The sequence below is a fragment of the Vigna radiata genome, chromosome 6 (assembly GCF_000741045.1).
Source record: "Vigna radiata var. radiata cultivar VC1973A chromosome 6, Vradiata_ver6, whole genome shotgun sequence".
Classification (NCBI taxonomy): Eukaryota; Viridiplantae; Streptophyta; class Magnoliopsida; order Fabales; family Fabaceae; genus Vigna; species Vigna radiata.
In genome coordinates, this window is record NC_028356.1 from 19,147,602 (window position 1) to 19,167,614 (window position 20,013).

The window sequence follows — 20,013 nt, forward strand, 5'->3', positions numbered from 1 at the left end:
ATGTTAATGTCACTTTCTAATTTACTTTAAACCCGATGTCTCAATGAAGAAAGCCTACTCTTAATTACTAGTTCACAATGTCTTGTAACCCTAGAAACTAATTATGCATTACATTTGCACAGAAGCTTAAAGGCAACCAACCCTCCTATTCCTATGTCTAGGTAATATTGCTTTTGGGAGAATTTTCCCAGTCCTAGATTTCCCCGTATGTGTCCATATCGACAAAATCAATAATCATGCAATTGAATGAGTTAAACAAAGCATGCATAGAGTGTAGAGGAAAAACCCTAACAGTTAATGAAGTAAAGAATAAATAATATAAATCAATTCAATACATGAGAGTTTCAAAAGATTACATTGTTTCCCACACAACAATGGAAGTTTAGTTCACCATAGGCATGGTGAAACTGGATGAAATATGGAAAAGAATGAAAGATAAAACCCTAAAAGTTGAACATCAGAGCTTCCGCATCCAAAATCTGCCTCCAAGGGGTGAAAGGAGTGCTTCTGTGCCTCTTTCTATCAAAAGATAGACTCTTTAGGTCGTACAAACCCTTATATAGTTTATAAAAAATAGCAGAAAACAGGCCCAAGCCCACGTCATCAACGCTCAGCTCTCAAAAGGGCTCTCAGCGGTAGGTGCGACACTTAAATGGTGCTCGCTGTGGTGCTCAGGCACGAGATAGAAGATCCTGATGCTCAACGGTGGCGCTCAGGCATGAGACAAAAGAATTTGGCGCTCAGTGCCCTAGAATGACGCTTAACGCTCTCTACGATTCTTCTATGTGCTACTTTTCCAGCTTCTCCTGACTCCAACTCCTTGCTACTTCAACTTCTTCATCTAATTCATTTTAATTCCTGTCAAAACAAGGAAAACCAAGCATAAAACCATAGTACCACCTTCAACTTTCTTATTCTCACAACTTAAGCAAAAACATGATTTCAAGCTAGTTTTTAAGTCATAAAGGGTGTTTTTAATATCAAAATTAAGTATAAAAATAACGGTACTTCAATCGTTATCAATGAGTTATACGATCATAGCACAAACAAAGAAGATTAAGTTAACTGTAACATACAATCATTAAACTTACTCTTAATATATAATTCAATCATGTATTACTACACACAATTATCCCGAGACCATTAATTCACTTAAGATACCATCTCCAAACTTCTTTCAAAATTATCCCTCTCGTTTCCATAAACCTTACCAATATACTATGCCTACTCTCGAAGCCTTATGGTCAGACCGCTTTCTGTCTGCTTCCTTAAGTCTTACATGTATACTATGTTTCATTTTTTGAAGCCTTATGGTAAGACTGCTCTCTGCCTGCTTATATAAAACTTACGAGTACTCTGCTTATGTAAAAGCTTTATGGTCAGACTGCTCTCTGCCTGCTTTCAAAAGCCTCATGAGTCACTCTACTTAACTCCACTACTCCCAGTAGTAAAACTTTAAACTTCATTTCATAACTAATAATTCCTTATATTCACTTAGTACTACACAAAATCAACGAGTCACTTCATCTCATCCATCAAACTCAATCATATTCATTCATTAATTATGAATTGGTAATAACCCATTTCCATCATGTAATCGTGTCAATATCAATTCAGACCCTATCATACATATACCTATAGACCAGATATCATACTCTTATTATAATTTTAACTTACCCATAACGAGTACAATCTCAACATAATTTCACCAATTGAAGGTTATGGATCAACCATCTATATTGTTATGACATTTCCTAAAAGTTTGTTCCGAGTGCATGTCTCACATGGAAGATCTAAACAGGTAAATGAATTCACAATATATCTAGAATCTATGGTAAAATTTTGTAGTTCCATCTAATGGATAATAAAGTGGAAGTGCTTAATTTTAAAACGGTGATCCAGAAATAGAATTTAGGTTGTGTAGAAATCCTTAATAAACACGACATAATTTCTATAAAGATTCAAAAAAATTCGAACGGTCTATGTGGATTAATATATCTTAGGAACAACTTATCCAAATTTTAGGCTAATCTAACTGTTTATTAGGTAGAGATTTAGATTTTACTTAGACAACTCGAGAACAATATTCAAGTGGTTTTAGCTCTATCTAAATTGCGGAATTGATTTCTCTAAGTACAGACATCTAGTTACAGATTCGAGTGGTCAAAGTATAGTAATATATCTAAGGAATTATGTATGAAAATTTCAACTTAATCTAACAGTAAACGAAGTAGGAATTTCACATTCACAAATTTCCTTAATTAACCTTATCTTTCCTTAGCCAAAGTGTTCCTCAATTAACTTTCACAAATTTCACATTATTATCATCCCAAGGCATCAATCTAATAAGGATCAAAGGGAAATAAAAAAAAATTAACATCTACTTACAATATTAACATTTACATATTCACAAATTCAATACAAGATTATAGACAAATTTTCATCACCGAAGTTCACGCAGAAAAACAATAGTAATAATAGTTCCCTTTTTCACCATAATAATATTAAACCATCACTACTTATTTACAAAATAAGAACCGAGGAAGGTTAGCTCCTCTTACCTGATTCTCTCTTCCCAGATGAAGAGCACCTCTTCAGAAGCTCTTTGTACCTTATCTACAACTCAAATTCTAGCCCTAAAATCTCCTTATTTTCTACGAAACTTTTACTCAATTTCGCTCCCTTTGTGAAAAATTTCATTTCCTCATCCCTATTTATGGTTGAAGTTAGGGTTATTGTACTAGTATTGTAGTTGTACTAATACATTTTATTGCAACAGTATTGTAGTTGTACTACATTTCATTGTAGTAGTATTATAGCTTGTATTACATTTTTATTGTAGCAACACATGATTCACGAGGTATTTTCACTGTAGCACTGTACATATTTCACTGTAGCATTATACGTATTTCATTGTAGCATTATACACATTTTACTGTAGCATTATACATAAAAAAATTATATTTCTAAAAAAATCTAACATCTTAATTACAACTATTTTCAAGGGTCTTACATTTGAGGGTGACAAAGCCTTTGATGGGGCTAACTTAAGTTTAGTTGAGGTTTATAATTTTGAGGTGAATTAAGAAATGGAAAAATTCTAGGTTTAGGAAAAAGATTTGAGTTCAACCTTATCATGTTTAGGTGTTATATTGTTAAGGTTTGTTCTTTTGGGGATAAAGGTTGGACAATGTTTCTTTTTTTTTTTTGGTGTGGTGTGTATGACTATAAAGTTATCTATGATTGAGGTTAAATGATTTTAGGCCTCATCCTCGTTATTACTTACTTGGATAGGTCTAGGTGAATATAAAGTTAGATGAAATTGACCACTTAAAGCTTGAAGAGGAGAAAAAGCTTCATTTGTTGGTAGTGGTGCAATGCTTACTGATGATCAATTTTCAATCACATCTGAAACATTTAATATTAGCTTTCTTGGATTATAATTGAGAATAAATTCATTGTTTTAACGACCTAATTGGAGTTAACTGAGTTTTAACTACAATCATTGATAAAAATCCCTTTTAAGTTATGATAAATGTTACACAATCTAGTTTGTTGAGTTTCACTAGACGGTCTGATGGATCATCTACGTGCTGATAAATGGTTTATATGTTTAAATACGCACATGCTCTCTGAATTTTCTAATGTGTGTTTCGTATAGCTAAGAAGAAATTGAAGTAATATAACATCTATAGTTGATACAATGATAGATGGTCTAATGGACCTATGGACACTTCAAATGTTTATTTAATTTGTTCATTTAAATTGAATGATCTTATTCAGAAAACATTTTCGAATGTTCATTGTAGTTCCTTATTTCGTAATTTATGTTCAATTTAATCCTTTTCACTAAGGACGTCTAAATAGTTAACAATGTAGATTCCACATAAGAAAAACGGAATGAGTTGTCACACAATAATGCTCACAGTGGCTGATTCACATCATCATCTCGCCCTGTCATCATCATCTTCCTCAAATAAAAAACCCTAATTGTTGTAGGTTTTTGTGATTTAATGGAAAACGATTTGGGTGTTTTGTTCCTTGCAGATGATTTTGCGTCATCAATGGAGGTTGAACAAGTTCAATGGTGGTGCGATTTGGGATATTACAGGTTTCCACAGAAGAGGCACGATTTCGTGAATTGAGGGTTCATCATGAATTGGGTTTTTGCGATTTGTGTTGATGATGGCGCACGAGAAAGATGATATAGGTTGTGCAACTTATTACGATGAAGGATCTCTGTTTCGATTTAGGAGTTGAACACGATTTGCACGAGTTAGCGTTTGGATCAAAAAGATTTGTGGTTTTTGCGTGAACTATGGTTAATGTTCGAAGCAAATTTGGGAATTCTGGATTTTCTGCAGATTCAATGGTTATGTGATTTTCAGGTCTTCTGCAGGTTCAATGGTGGTCCGACGACATGGAGAAGATGATGACCTGAGTGTGGTGCACGAGAGACGTTGATGGAAGGAAAATTAAGATTTCTGATTTAGAAAAGATGGTGCTAATGTGATGAGATTGGTGACAGGTCATTCCATTTTTTTACGTGAAATCTACACCGTTAGTAAACAATACTCTATGAATAATTTTGTTTTTAAACAAATAATCAAATATAGTAATAAAGAAATTAATTGATTATTTTTTAATTCTTGTAGGACTAAAATTAATGAATTAACTTGTACTATTTTATAGAACTTGGAATGTTGAAAATGCAATTATGCATAACAAAGATATTTCATATTAGTACTAAGTATAGTCTGGTCCCAACATTTAACATTGCATTTTACAATTTTCATATTCATTTTATCAATTCAAGTTTTGAATATTTTTGATTAAATTTATGTATGAATGTTATTTGTATACTATTTGAAAATTTTAGTTAAAAAATATTAAGCTACTAAAATTTGCAAATTCAATTTCTCACAACTGTAAGTATTAACTCAATAACTTATTAAGAAAAACACTGAAATATAACAATATGCAAACCTTAGACTACATTACATTATGTTTTGTTGTTGTTGCAAATTTTCTTGGACATAATCATTAATGTTATTAGGTGCCCCAAGTTCACTGTACAAAGACAATGACAATTGATCTCATCCGTACTTTTGGTTCAGAATCACCACTACTACTTATCCTAACCATTTATAAAATCAATTTAATTTTCTTAAGTTATGGAACATTCAATCTGGACCACCGAACACCAACAGTATTTTAACACATTTTTAATAATATTTTAATATTATTTATGTATCATTTTATAATTGATTTATAATTATTATTAATTATAGAATAATTACAAAATAAATAATATTAAAATATTATAAAAAAAAATTGTCATATAATACATTATTTTATCCAAAATGCACATAACATTCCAAAATTTCCATTTCGAAAGACAACAGATAATGTAATCAATGTTCCAAGAATCTTAGGGCAGGATTAAAATATTGTAAAAAAGGCGTCATTATTACCTTTTTAAGTCTCTGTCTGAGAATCGTTTTCAGAATTACTTTTATTAATTTTTATCCTAAAGTGCTGCATAACATAAGAGTACAAATCCTTTCCTACTGTACTACTCACCCTGCAGAACAGTACATAATGATAATATTAGTATGTTCGTATAAAGAAAACAATGATATCACTGTCCTTCTACCTTTCATTTCAACAGCATAAACTCAACAATAACATTGAATCTCAAACAATTATGACAAAACGAAGCAGACAATGAACTCGTTGCCATATCATATATCATAATATCTGAACAAATTTTGGACGCAACTGAACTCTCAATTCACACGCATCCGTGCATCCCTATCCATCCACATCTCTTCAACACCATCATCACCATTTTTTTTTTCATACTCTAACTATTTGTAATTAAATCTCTTTTAATTAAATAATTACATTGACGATGAAAATAATAACAATTTTTTATTTAATGTTTAAATCTGGTTAGATATCAATTTGAGTATAATACGAAAGGATTATATTAACATATTATTTAAGTGATATGTTTCATTAAATAATTCATATTAATATCATGGTTTTGAAAATAAAATAATGTTATAATCCGGAGATTTAGATATTTCTTTTTTTTTTTTTTTTTGGTTGAAAAAAAGCTTCTTTTTCTATTTGGGTAATTAAATAAATATTTTATATAAAAATACTGATGAATATTAAATACATTAAATAAATATAATAACTTTTTCTACGAACACTAAAATGAAAACTATATTAAATATTTTTTGTTTCTGAAAGAATAAAGTAAGGATTAAATTTAATTAGTAATCTAAATGGTTATATAAAAAAATTGACATCATATATATATATATATATATATATATATAACGTTGGTATTTTAGAACGTGTAATCTTTGAAATAAATAATACTTACATTATGTAACTAAGATTTGTAATATGAATGTAATTTTTATTTGTGATATACTAGGATGTAATATTTTATGTTACAATGCTGTAGCTTTTTCTAACTATCAATAGTTTTTTTTTTTTAAATAAAAAATAAAAATAGAAATAATATAAGAAGTTAATAATTTTTTAAATAACGAGAACATTCTTTTAGTGAATAATAACAATAAAAACTCCTAAAAGTGTTCTTGTTCTATATAACTATTATAAATTACATGTTTCAATTTGCTTGAATAATGTTTGTTGCAAAACTTTTAAGATAAGAAAAACTTATTTTTCATAACTTAAATAAGTTAAGAAAAATGAAATTTTAGATAATTAACATGGAATAACTTCTATGTGTAAACGTACCAGCAACTGATTTTCCCAAAAAAAAAAGTGAAATTCAAGATTAAAATATGCAAATTTAGTTTTCGTTAGCCAAAACACCTTTATTGATTAATAATAACAACTACGTAAAGTGTTCTTGCTCTATATATCTATTACACATTACATATTTGAATTTGTTTGAATAATGTTTGTTGTAAAACTTTTAAGATAAAAAACTAATTTTTCAAAACTTAAATAATTTAAAAAAAAAAATCAAATTTTAGATAATTAGTATGAAATAACTTCTAAAACAATAATGGATGTGTAAAAGTAGTAGTAGTTGATTTTGTTAAAAAAAAAAAGTGAAATTCAAGATTCAAATATGCAAATTTATTTTTAAAAAATATAAACATGAATAAAAAGCTTATGATTATGTATTACTATCAATTTAAAATCTCCATGTTCAATTCTACCGACAACATATCAGTTTTCTGTTACTTATGATAAGAAATCAATCGTTCTATTAAAGATAGGATACAACATTTAATTAACAAAATTATATAATTTTTAAAATAACTATTATAAAAAGTAACAAATAATAGTATGCTATTGGAAAAGGTATACTCTGCGACTAATTTTTTCTATAGATTCAAAACAAACATTTTTTTTTTCATATTTAATATACTTGTATATAAAATTTATTCAATTTTATTTTATATCATTGTTAAAAAAATATCCTTGTATTTAACTTAAACAAATCCCATTTTGATGTAGAATTAATTTTTTCTAGTTTTATTATTTATTTTAATTAATTTCATCACTATTAATAAAATGTTAGCTAACTATATTGCCTTTTGAAGATATAATATGTTATTCTTTTCTATTTATTAATATAATTAACAAACAAATATTACTGTTTTAATTTGTGAATGATAGAATTTATAACTAATATATAATAACAGTTTATATAGTTAATGATAACAAGGTTTACAATTTTTGAATCAACCTTTCTAGTTTACGTAAAATATAATAACAGTTGTTGTTACATTTTTAAAATTAAGAAAATTGATGAAATAGCTTAAGAAAAGTAACAAAATTGAATAAAATAAATAAATAAATAATAATAACAGAAAGAGGTGATTAATAAATATTTAATTAATTATCATTCATTCATTCTTCATGGATAATATATAAAAGCACCAATTTATTTCCTGAAACATACAGTACTATCATTCTCTTGTGAAAGACTTTGAAAGAAGTTGAATCACTGCAAAATGAGGATCGAGCAAGAGAGTGACGGAGTCTCAGCTTCCACAAAGCACCTAGTATTTGCGTATTATGTCACTGGTCATGGTTTTGGCCATGCCACTCGAGTCACTGAGGTCTCTGTCTATGCCAAACCACCTTTGTTTTTCTAATTGAATGGGTGCTTTATCTCTCATTCTTAAAATTTGCTTTTTGTTTCTGGGTTATTAGTTTTGGCCTTGATCATCTGGTATAAAATGAAAAAAAGTTTGAATTTTTCTGTGTCTGTTTTGTGGGGGTAGTTTTTTCTTTTTGGTTTTGTTATGATGTGAGTTTTTCTTTTTTATTCGAATTGTATGCTAGGTGGTGCGGCATTTGATTCACGCGGGACATGATGTGCACGTCGTCACTGGTGCTCCTGATTTTGTTTTCACCACTGAAATACAGTCTCCTCGCTTGTTCATTCGCAAAGTGAGTTTGAATTTTTTGCTTATTTATCTATTTCTTTTATCTTTAAAGTCTCTTTATAATGCTATCCGAAAGGCAGTGTTCATAATCTAGTTAAGAATTGATATGATTGTAAAGGAAGAAGTAATGTCTAAACGCATATGTGTAACCTGTGGATCGTAGTCTATCCTTGTTGCTTTTGGAAGCTTCATGATTTTGATGAAAAAGGGTAGTTATGTGCTGTAAAAAAAATGTTGTTTAGGGGTTGTTAATGTTCTTCGGTGGAGTTTCTTTTAGTGTCATGTTGATCCCAATTGCAATAGATAGCAACCCGGATCAGATCGAACTGTATGTGAGAATTTTCAATTTGTATACATGTACAATGCTTTAAAGAGACTGCTTATAAAGTTCATGTTTGTTTATCCATCTGTGTAAAATAGGTGCTTTTGGACTGTGGAGCTGTTCAGGCAGATGCGTTGACCGTTGATCGCCTTGCCTCTTTGGCTAAGGTATGGCAATGCCATTGCCTTTTAGATTGTTTATAGTTGTTGAGTTTTGAGGTAGATGCCTTAATATTGTTTCTTTGTGTTTCTTATCCCTTACTTGTTTGTGGTTATGTTAGTATTCTGAAACAGCAGTGAAGCCCCGTGCAAAAATCTTGGCTCAAGAATCTGAATGGCTGAACTCTATCAAAGCTGACTTAGTGGTAAATTACATGTTCTTCCCCTTTTTATTGGAAACAAAAGTGAAAGGGAAACTGATAACTAATTCATAGTGCTTATAATAACTTCTAAAAAATTAGTTTGGACTTCTGAAAAAGGTAGTTATAAGGATGAGTAAAAAATTGATTGTTTGATAAAGATTTTATGTAACAGAAGTAATTTTGCATTTGATTATAGTTATGAAAAAGTAGTTTGTTTGTGTTTGTCCCCTTTTTCTGGAAAAATTACGTACCATCTCTAAGAAAAATTAGGTATAGGACTTGTAAATTTTAAATTCAGCAAGATTTTTTTGTCTGGAGAACAGTCTCCCTTTCTTTCTCACAACTGTTTCTCTTGTATATCACCATTTTTCTTTTTCAGAAATACATTCCTATCTTCTAAGAAAAATCTAAGATCTGATTATTTTCTGATTCTGCATTTTTCTCCCCAAAAGCTTATCCAAAAAACTTTAAATATTTTACAACTGTTTTTAAAAAGAACATGAATTTTTCCTCCTCAGAAATAAAATTTGTATATTGTATATTTGGTGGATCCTTGTAAAGCTAACATGAGAAAACAGGTCTCGGATGTTGTCCCAGTTGCATGTCGTGCAGCAGCGGATGCAGGCATTCGCTCTGTTTGTGTGACCAATTTCAGGTATGGTATGCAGACCTCCATTATCCTTTAATTTCTTTTTCTTTTGTTTCTTACATTAATTGGTTGAGGGAAAGACCATTATATGTAGGAAGCACAGGAGTTGTTTGCCTATGATTTCAGAAAATTTAGCTGGCAAATATATTTTCATGAATTTTACTATCCTTTCATCTCAGTTTAGGGTATTTTTATCATCATTTAAGTATTCCAAATGCATGTCATAGATCAATTTTAAGTTGCTTATTGGGATATGCATATACTTTCTACTTTATTGCCTGTATCAATTGAAACTTTAAATGTACATGTATGTCCCGGAGTGTTTCTTTTTGTTCAGAGCCCATATTTAGTCTTGTTCCATGTCTTTGTGATTTCAGTTGGGACTTCATCTATGCAGAGTATGTCATGGCTGCTGGACTAAATCATCGCTCAATAGTTTGGGAGGTTATAAAATCTTCTTCATATAGCAAGTTATCTTGTTTCATATCTTTGTTTGTCGAGAGAAATGTTAGAAGTTGTTGGTTCTCTGATTTGTCCATGAATTTGGAATTTTTATGCTCAGCATTTAGTCACTTGTATAAAACTTGTGACAAATATGTAATTTTACAAGTTATTTTTCAATTTTTCTCAGCTATCAAGGTTGATGAGACTCATGAAAGAATTCACAAATAAATTAATGCTTCATCTCTACATCCCCTCCACATTTATTTGTTAAAATTTCTTAGAAAGTAGACTTTAAACTTAACCTAACCTCACAAACTGGCTTGTAATGTGAGGTTTGCACCCACCTATAGACTATAATTAGGCCATATTTCTAGTTGATGTTCCAACACATCCTCTCATTCCTGAACATTTTGAATGTGAGACTAGATATTTGTGGGTTTTTAGATAGAGGCCCAATTGTGGATGGTATGATAGACCTAACAAATCTCATTAGACTAGGCTGTGATACTATCTTAGAAAGTGGACTTATTTGGATGTCATCTATGTTCTTAGTATGTAATGCTAATGTCGTAATTGTTCAGATACCCTGCAGTGGGTACAAATATGACCTAGTTTGTTTCTAACAATAACTATGAAGCATAAGAATAGGCTGAATGGAAGTAAAACTTTTAAATGGAAAATTATGCTCTTAATCTTGTCCTTTTTCACTTGTTATGCTTTGTGCTTGAAACATGATAAATAAGTGTAGTTGAATATGGATTGTTGCAGATAGCAGAGGACTATTCACATTGCGAGTTCCTTATCCGCCTCCCAGGATATTGCCCAAGTAAGCCATTTTTTATATAATTTCATGGCAATAACCTAATATTAATTTAATATCCCCTTATATGTGGTGATGGGAATGATTAAATAGAATTTGGTATCTCCAATTTTTGCAGTGCCTGCTTTTCGGGATATTTTTGATGTCCCTCTCGTTGTGAGGAGGTTGCACAAATCTGCAAAAGAGGTATACCTTACAAACCAAGATGAATCTTGTGATAGATGATGATCTATCTTTTAATCTGAGCTTGTGATTTTTCTTGTTGAAGGTGAGGAAGGAACTTGGGGTAACTGATGATGTGAAGCTAGTTATTCTTAACTTCGGTGGACAGGTAATCATCTAGAGCTCCTCTTTTAAGGACCAAACCTTGATTTTTTTTCTATGGGTGTGTCTCTTTGACTTTCTTGATATTATGTTGTTAGTGTACTTGAATTGTTGAATGCTGTTGTAATGATATGTTTTGGTTGTGTGGGCATTTTAATTATCTCACTTAAGTATCAAATGCAAAACAGTGTGATGCCCTTATTCCTGATGTCATTCTTTCAGTTTTTCTGCAATTATCTTCCCTTATGCCTATCTTTTTACATAAAACAGAAGCTTCAATTAAAATCTCATGATTATAGTAAATCTGCTGTTACAGTATGTGGTCATATATACAGTCTTTAATACTTTGCCGAGAGCTAACTCTACTAACAACTTATTATGATAACTGATTTAAAGTACATGTATAATAATTAGTATTATGTATCACTCTATCATTTATTTCAGTTATCATATGTGCGTTGATTATTTCCTCATGAAGTTAATAATGTTCTTGATATAACTGTGGGTACTCCTTTGTGTAAAATCAGCAGGGCATATATATTCGTGTGTTGTTCTAATTAACATTTCTGGCACTAACACAAATTCATAATAAAAGTCTAGACTTCCACTAAAGATATTTTTCAGTATATTTTATTGTCAGTACTAAATTGTTATTGATCTTTGGTATTCTATTCACCATGTACTTGTGATTTTTACACTTTTCTGGATTTTGGGGCATTGAACTCGACTAATGATTTGAAACAGAGTCACTACCTTTTCATCTTACTTTTTCCTCTATTATGTCTTGTCTCCAGCCATCAGGATTGAAGCTAAAGGAGGAATTTTTACCGCCTGGCTGGTTGTGCCTGGTACTTCTTCAACCAGTCTGCTATGTATCATTGTCTCATTTAAAATGTTCATTTATTGTACTTGTGTATTATTGTGATGCCTTATTTCTATGATCCAGGTTTGTGGTGCTTCTAAAAGTGATGACCTTCCACCTAACTTTATAAAACTTGCTCAAGATGCGTATACACCTGACATTATTGCAGCATCTGACTGTATGCTTGGTCAGTATAAAACACATTGTTGCAAATAAAAATGGATTAGACGAAAGAGTTTCTAATTGCTGTTTGTTATTATAGGGAAAATTGGATATGGCACAGTTAGTGAGGCCTTGGCATACAAGTGTCCTTTTGTCTTTGTACGAAGAGATTATTTCAATGAAGAACCTTTTTTGAGAAATATGCTTGAGGTAGTCTGTTGACTTTCTCTGTTAGTTTTTTTTTTTTTTTTTTTTTTGCTTCAATGTTATTTGTTTAGAGTGCCTTACACAAAATTATCTTTGTTTTTTAGCATTCTCAATGTGGTGTTGAAATGATTAGAAGGGATTTACTGACTGGTCACTGGAGACCTTATCTTGAACGAGCGTTAAGTTTGAAACCCAGCTATGAAGGAGGCATTAATGGTGGTGAGGTACTATATTTTTCTATTAGTAATCAACTCTTCAAAAACTATATTTATAGTTTTGTGGAATGAAGGAATGGCTGGTCAATGGCAGGAGTAGGGTATGGACTCATGTTGAAGAAATAGAGTGTATAAGAATCAAGTTAATTTGTCTAAATTATTATTTTAGGAATGATAGAAATTTCTAACCTTCCTTTTTTGTCTCATGACCACAAGTGTCTGTTTGAATGATGAATTGAAACTGTTTAAGAGGAAAAACATGATTTATGGGGTAATAGTAACATTAGTTTTTCAGAAGTGAAAAGACCAGTTAGAAAAGAAAGTTTGCAGTGGATATACAAAGACAATCGGAGCTCAAATGGGCTGAACCATGCACTTTTTATCCCGAAGGACCCAGTTGTAGTGTAACATATAAAGCTAATTCTTTGGCCCTCCTTTGTAACAACCTACACTAGAATTTTTAGTTAAAAATCTTTCAAGCTATCATTATTCTGAATTTATCTGATGAGTCATTTACAACAATAAGACAGGTAATATTTAACCTAGCATTGTCATTGCCAGTAATTTTACTTCTCGGGGTAGATGTTTCAACATTGTGATATGTTTTTGTAATTTAACTGAAATAATAAAATGTTTTTATTGGATTGTAATCATCCACCAATTAGTGTTCGGATGTTTAAATTTTTCTAGGGTTGCTCCTTTCTCCTCATTGATCATGTATATCTATGTCACCATTGATGTTTTTAATCATTCCAAAAGAAGTGATTATTTTTTATAAAACATTTTAAAATGTAGGTTGCAGCACGTATCCTGCAGGAGACAGCTTTGGGAAAAAATTATGCATCAGATAAGGTAAACAACTTCTGGATATAACTTTTTGCATTGTTGGCTTTTGTTAAACTTTTCCGGCCTTGGCCAACTTTGCTTTCATGAAGATGTAGTGAAAGTGATAATATTTTGAATTTTGATTTTAATTTTGACTTATAATATCCAGCTTAGTGGTGCTAGAAGGTTGCGTGATGCCATAGTTCTTGGGTATCAACTTCAAAGGGCCTCTGGCCGAGACATTACAATCCCAGAATGGTATACAACTGCAGAAGACCAACTTGGGCCCACGACACCTGGTTCCCCTGTGGATGATGGAAGCTTAGCATTGAGCCCGTGGGTACCACCTCACTTTTTCAGGGGTATAATCTTGTTGGTTGTTTCCTAATAACTAATAATATAACTGTCTCCTTTTTGTTTCGTTGTATTGTTTCTTCAGGGACTTTGCAAACTTTGACATTCTTCATGGAGATGTTCAAGGACTTCCGGATACTATGGCATTCTTACATAGCCTGTCTGAATTAGAGGAGAAGCACAAAAGGCGGGAGCGTAAGGCTGCAGCCAGTCTCTTCAACTGGCAGGTGTTAATCATTTTTGTCTGGTCAATCAATTTTTTCTTTTACCCTAAGAGCTCTCAATGGATACTAGCAATCCTTTTAATGATTGAAATAATGATGAAATCGCATTACTATGACAACATTACCATGGCAATACACTTCATTATCTATTAAAATCAAAGACCTTTTGCTGTTTGTTCTTTAACTTTTGACACTGTTCTATTCTTGTGACAGGAGGACATTTTTGTTACGAGAGCTCCTGGAAGATTAGATGTTATGGGTGGTATTGCTGACTATTCTGGAAGTCTTGTTCTGCAGGTTGAATCAATCTCCTAAGGGTTTTAGTGTTCATTACATATACTTTCAACTGTTAACTTTTTCACATACTTTAACGTTTATAATAATACATTATTGTAGATATGAAGCTCTATTATTTAGCATGATGAATATGTACTACCGTATTACATGTCCAACTGCTACTACTGTATTGCATAACACTACTACTACTGCTACTAAAACTGATGTACAGTGCTAAATATTGACCGACACGTTTCTATACGATTGGTTTAGTCTGAAATTGTTACAGAACTGACGAAGTTATTCATAAAAACTACTACTCACTCAGGCCTTTATATTCTCTTTCTTTCACTTTTCTGTAGATGCCAATTAAGGAAGCCTGCCATGTTGCTTTGCAAAGAATCCATCCAAGTAAACATAGGCTGTGGAAACATGCTGAAGCTCGGCAGAATGACAAAGGGGGGAATCCAACTGCTGTCTTGCAAATCGTATGTTGGAGAACATTTGGAAATTTCTATATACTATCAGTTCACATTGACAACTTGATTGGAGTTTTGTGTAACAACGAAGCATGAGAAGTGAATAGTCTTTATGATAGAACTACAAACATTAGCTGGATATCTTTCCTTGCAGTTTTTGCTATAATTAGACTTTCTTATTGTGTGTTCTAAATGAATCTTGATCATGTCAGGTATCATTTGGATCAGAATTGAGCAATCGAGGCCCAACATTTGACATGGATTTGTCTGATTTTATGGAAGAAGGCAAACCAATCACATATGAGAAAGCAAAGAAATACTTTGCTCAAGATCCTTCCCAAAAGTGGGTAGCACTTGTGTATGACTTTATTATACGAGTAAGGCATGTCTGGCATTCCATGAGACTAATATGAATAACTATCACAGGTGGGCAGCATATGTAGCAGGTGCTATTTTGGTCTTAATGACTGAATTGGGTGTTCGATTTGAAGATAGTATAAGCATGCTGGTACCTCCTTTTCTCAACTTGTGTTATTGATACTTCACTTTACCAAACAATAAAATATCTTACTGAATGCTGATAAAATTTCCATGGGTGTTGACAACATTATTGCCAATGATTTTCACATTCAACTCGGTTCTCGATGGGAGGATCTTGCCTCCTTTAGTGCAATGTTGAAACAATTTTACTGGCCTATAATTGTGCCACTTACTCTATCTCCATATTTTATATACTCTAATATGCAGACAATGTAAACAAATATGTAGGTTTCATCTGCAGTTCCAGAAGGGAAAGGTGTATCATCTTCTGCCTCTGTGGAGGTTGCTAGTATGTCTGCTATTGCAGCTGCTCATGGTAATTATGCCTCAGTTATCTTAAATATTCAACCACTAAAATGCAAACTCTTTCATTATTTTTGGTCATTTTAATGCGTCTTCACATAGAGTAAAGTTAATCTTCTTCAAAGTGATTTCACAAAGGAGATCTCTTTTATTAATGGTTCATTCTCTTCTATCGAAAAGAGAACCTTCTCATTTTTCTGATCTTGATACCATTTTGGTGTTTAACTGAATGCTTAAATAGGTCCAATTTTTTTCATGTGGGTAAATTAATTTCAATGTTTCTGTAATTCAGGGTTAAATATCAGCCCAAGGGAACTGGCCATACTCTGCCAGAAGGTTGGACTTTATGCATTACTCTGATCCACATTGATTTCCTATGATTTTATATTTTATCTTTGGTATGCATTGTCCACTAGATGTAATTTCAATTGATCTCTTGCAAATTTTATCAGGTGGAAAACCACATTGTAGGAGCTCCTTGCGGAGTCATGGACCAGATGGCTTCAGCATGTGGTGAAGCCAACAAACTTCTTGCTATGGTTTGCCAGGTGTGCATCATTACGAGTTATCTAAAATTATATTTTCTTATTCTTTAGACACTATATCATGTTACTGCTCTTTATTATTGTAGCCTGCGGAAATTATTGGTCTTGTTGACATTCCCAGCCATATCCGTTTCTGGGGAATTGATTCTGGAATAAGACACAGGTTGGTGATCTATCATGATTTGCCAAATTTCCTGCATACATCTTTTTCTGTTGTGACCATCGGTTTTGGTTTCCTAGAGTAAAGATGCTGTAATTATTGGTTGTGTTAATGAAACTAGAATTTTTGTTGTCTTTTGGGGGAAATATGAGGAAAAATGATGGCAAGATATTGTAACTGCCACTCACTTGTGGTGATAGACAGTTTCTGCTTGGAGGGAACCATCGATACTTAACTAGCATGTATTATACAATAAAAGAGAGAGAGAGATGGGCTTAAAGATATAAATAGTGAAAGTTTCTGCTACCCTAAATAAGTTTTATAAGGATTGCACTTGACAGAGCAGCAGAAACCTATGCTTTAACAAGAATATCCTGTTTTAGTCCTCCTTATTCTATCTTGGGAATGTTCATGAACTATCGTAAGTATTGTCTATTTCAGCGTTGGAGGTGCAGATTATGGTTCTGTTAGAATTGGCACCTTTATGGGTATGAAGATGATAAAGGCCAAGGCTTCTGAGGAATTGTCCAAGAGTTGTGCTGCGAATGGGTTGAACTATGATGAAGTGGAACAAGATGATCTAGAACTACTCAAACAAGAAGCCTCCTTAGATTACTTATGTAATTTGCCACCTCATAGGTAAATCCTTTTTTCTCCTTTTCATAAAATAAATTATCACGAGTGGATTATTATGTCAGATAAATTATTTCTGCTTATAGAACTACTGCGATACTTACCTATAATCACCATATGATTGCTTATGCAATGGCTTCGAGGAGTATTATAAAATGGTCTCATTATCTGTTAATTGGATCATTATTATGCTTAAACATTGTATTGACCTTTTCAATTTCTTCATCAACTTGCTCTGTTAGATATCAGTACTAATCCTTAAAATTTTGGAAGTCAAGTATTATTCATTTTTTATTTGCAGATTTGAGGCTCTTTATGCTAAGTCTCTTCCAGAGTCCATTGTTGGTGAGGCATTTTTAGAGCAACATGAAAATCATAATGATCCTGTCACTATTATTGATCAGAAGCGCACTTACGTAGTTAAAGCTCCCACAACGCATCCAATCTATGAAAACTTCCGAGTCAAGGTTAGGACTTCATTAAAACATTAAATTGGTTACAAGTAACTGATGATTTGTTCTAGTTGTTGCATTCTTTTGCCCAATTATTATGTACAAGTCTCAGTAAAACTCTCCTGTCGTAATTTTATACTTCAGAAAATTTGTCTTTGTATTTTTTTTTTGGAAAGTTAATTATGTAGTCAAGCCAGTGTATAAGATTCTATAACTCGGTCATTTATATTTGGCAAATAACTGTTATATTATGTAGATCATAGCATGGTACATTTGAATACTTTGTCACACCTAATCCACATTCTACAAGAGACGTTGACTCTTAAGAACACATTTTTTTTATGTGGTAACTTTTACCTGGTATCATGGAACAAGTATACATCATATTTCCTATTATAATTATTTGAATTTTAATTAATCATCCATCATATTTTGTGCAGACCTTCAAGGCACTTCTATCATCTGCATCTTCAACCTATCAGCTTGCATCCTTAGGAGAACTGCTATATCAGGTACATCTACACCTTCAGTTGATCAACTTACCATGATAATAATTTTGGATGAACACATGATACTATTGGCTTTGGTTCCTATTTTTAGTATTTTAAACTCGAATTTTTACATATTATGAACAGTGTCTTGTCCATAGTAAATCATTCACTTTCTTTTAACATTCTTTGTATAACAGGAAGATTAGAATAGTTAGTTGAATGTCTATATTATTTACTGCTTAATTGGATTAATCCAATTAACAGACTTATTACTTGATTGATAGAAAATTATTTTCCTTTTCCCTGTTTGAATATTAACTTTGGCATTGGAATTGAAGAATACCAAACTACAAATGGGGGAAAGTAATTGAGTTTTAACTATCTTATGCAGTGCCACTACAGCTACAGTGCTTGTGGACTTGGCTCTGATGGAACAGATAGGCTTGTACACTTAGTGCAAGAGTTGCAGCACAGTGCAGAATCTAAATCTGAAGGTGGGATTTTATATGGAGCCAAGATAACGGGTGGTGGTTCAGGCGGAACAGTTTGTGTAATTGGTAGAAACTGTCTCAAGAGCAGTGAACACATTTTTGAGGTATTCATTTCATTATGAGTTTAAATTAATACAGTATCAAAGCTAAAATACTGAACATCTCTTGTGGATAGAAGGAAAGTAAGGTTTTCAGGATTAAGATTATACTTGAATAAAGATTCTGTAAATACTTTCAAGGGAAAAGAAATAAGAAAAAAATGAAATAATTTTTTTAAGTTAATTAGCTTTTCTAAAAGTTGGTTTTTAACTAGTACTTAATTTATTTGTAGAAGTTAATTAGTTTATGTATAGCCTATTTCATTTTTTGTCTTTAAGTATGAAGTTTATCCAAACAAACTTCCAATAGTTTGCAAAAACTATAAGTAAAAGCATGTTTAAACCAACTTTTTCTCATTGTAAATGCTGTTTTTTTTCTCATGGTAGCATCTGATTCTTTCTTTGTAGAACTTAGCCATAGTGAGACATCATGAAATACTTGCAGTCTAAACCTTACAACGAATTTTGATGCAGGTTCAGCAGAGATACAAGAAAGCTACTGGTTATATGCCTTTTCTTTTTGAGGGTTCATCACCAGGTGCTGGAAAATTTGGGTACCTGAAAATACGCCGTCGAGCTGCCCCAAAAAAGGCTAATACGGGTGATGATCATGCTGCAGTCACGGTGGAAAATAGCAGTTGATCATTGCTTATAGTACAGTACCTTAGGAATTTTTACCTTCACTGTCTTTCACGGAATATGTACAGTTTGGTTACATTTTGAACCATTTTTATCTATTATTTAACATTTACACTTATAATGATTTTTTTTACTAAAGTTTATATGGCCGTAAATAGTGAACAAAAAACATTATTTGAACTTTTGTTTGGGTGTTTCCTGATGTACCTTGTATTCCCGCATATCAAAATTATTTGAAGCCAAATGGAAATTAACATAAACCATATGGAAGTTTCTCTGAAAATAATTTTAGATAAAATATAAGTGAGATAATGAATGAGAAGGATAATGTGGTATTAATATATTATCAGAGTATGTTGTCTAAGCACATTTTTAGATGGGTGATATTTATTTAAGGTTAAGACCCTCTTAGTTATGTTTGTACACTGGTTCAGCAAACGCAAGTTAACATGATTATTGTCCTGTTGCATCAAATTTTCTGCAACTGACTTTTCCTTATCGGTTACAGTCATACAATCCATCCCTAGTTGCTTGGAAAATTTCTAGTTCTTTCTAGTTCTTAGGATTTGCAACCACAATGATATTATGATGGAGAGAAAATTTTAAACACAGGAGTCGTCAAGTGGGTAGCCCTGTCTTACTTTTTCCAATATTTTCAACATCTTGTCGGACTTAGTTAGGCATTGT

At 31.9% G+C, this 20,013-nt stretch overlaps 1 protein-coding gene across 2 annotated transcripts; it reads left to right on the top strand.

Moving 5' to 3' along the window:
* The first annotated feature begins 7,950 nt into the window (after positions 1-7,950).
* Positions 7,951-19,576, top strand: LOC106765006 (L-arabinokinase). Of its 2 annotated transcripts, none has more exons than XM_022782240.1 (29): positions 7,951-8,120; positions 8,347-8,454; positions 8,871-8,939; positions 9,053-9,136; positions 9,712-9,788; positions 10,160-10,226; positions 10,995-11,052; positions 11,165-11,232; positions 11,315-11,377; positions 12,165-12,218; positions 12,317-12,419; positions 12,495-12,607; positions 12,706-12,825; positions 13,612-13,668; positions 13,811-13,977; positions 14,081-14,222; positions 14,433-14,516; positions 14,858-14,983; positions 15,187-15,317; positions 15,401-15,482; positions 15,743-15,830; positions 16,110-16,153; positions 16,270-16,365; positions 16,449-16,525; positions 16,964-17,161; positions 17,457-17,622; positions 18,048-18,119; positions 18,490-18,693; positions 19,162-19,576. In XM_022782240.1, the coding sequence occupies exons 1-29, from the start codon at positions 8,013-8,015 to the stop codon at positions 19,327-19,329; spliced, it is 2,994 nt and encodes a 997-aa protein (XP_022637961.1). In that variant the 5' UTR covers positions 7,951-8,012; the 3' UTR covers positions 19,330-19,576. The 2 variants fall into 2 exon arrangements, with proteins under 2 accessions (XP_022637961.1, XP_014504967.1); XM_014649481.2 differs by having other exon boundaries at positions 12,495-12,604.
* Positions 19,577-20,013: the final 437 nt, after the last annotated feature.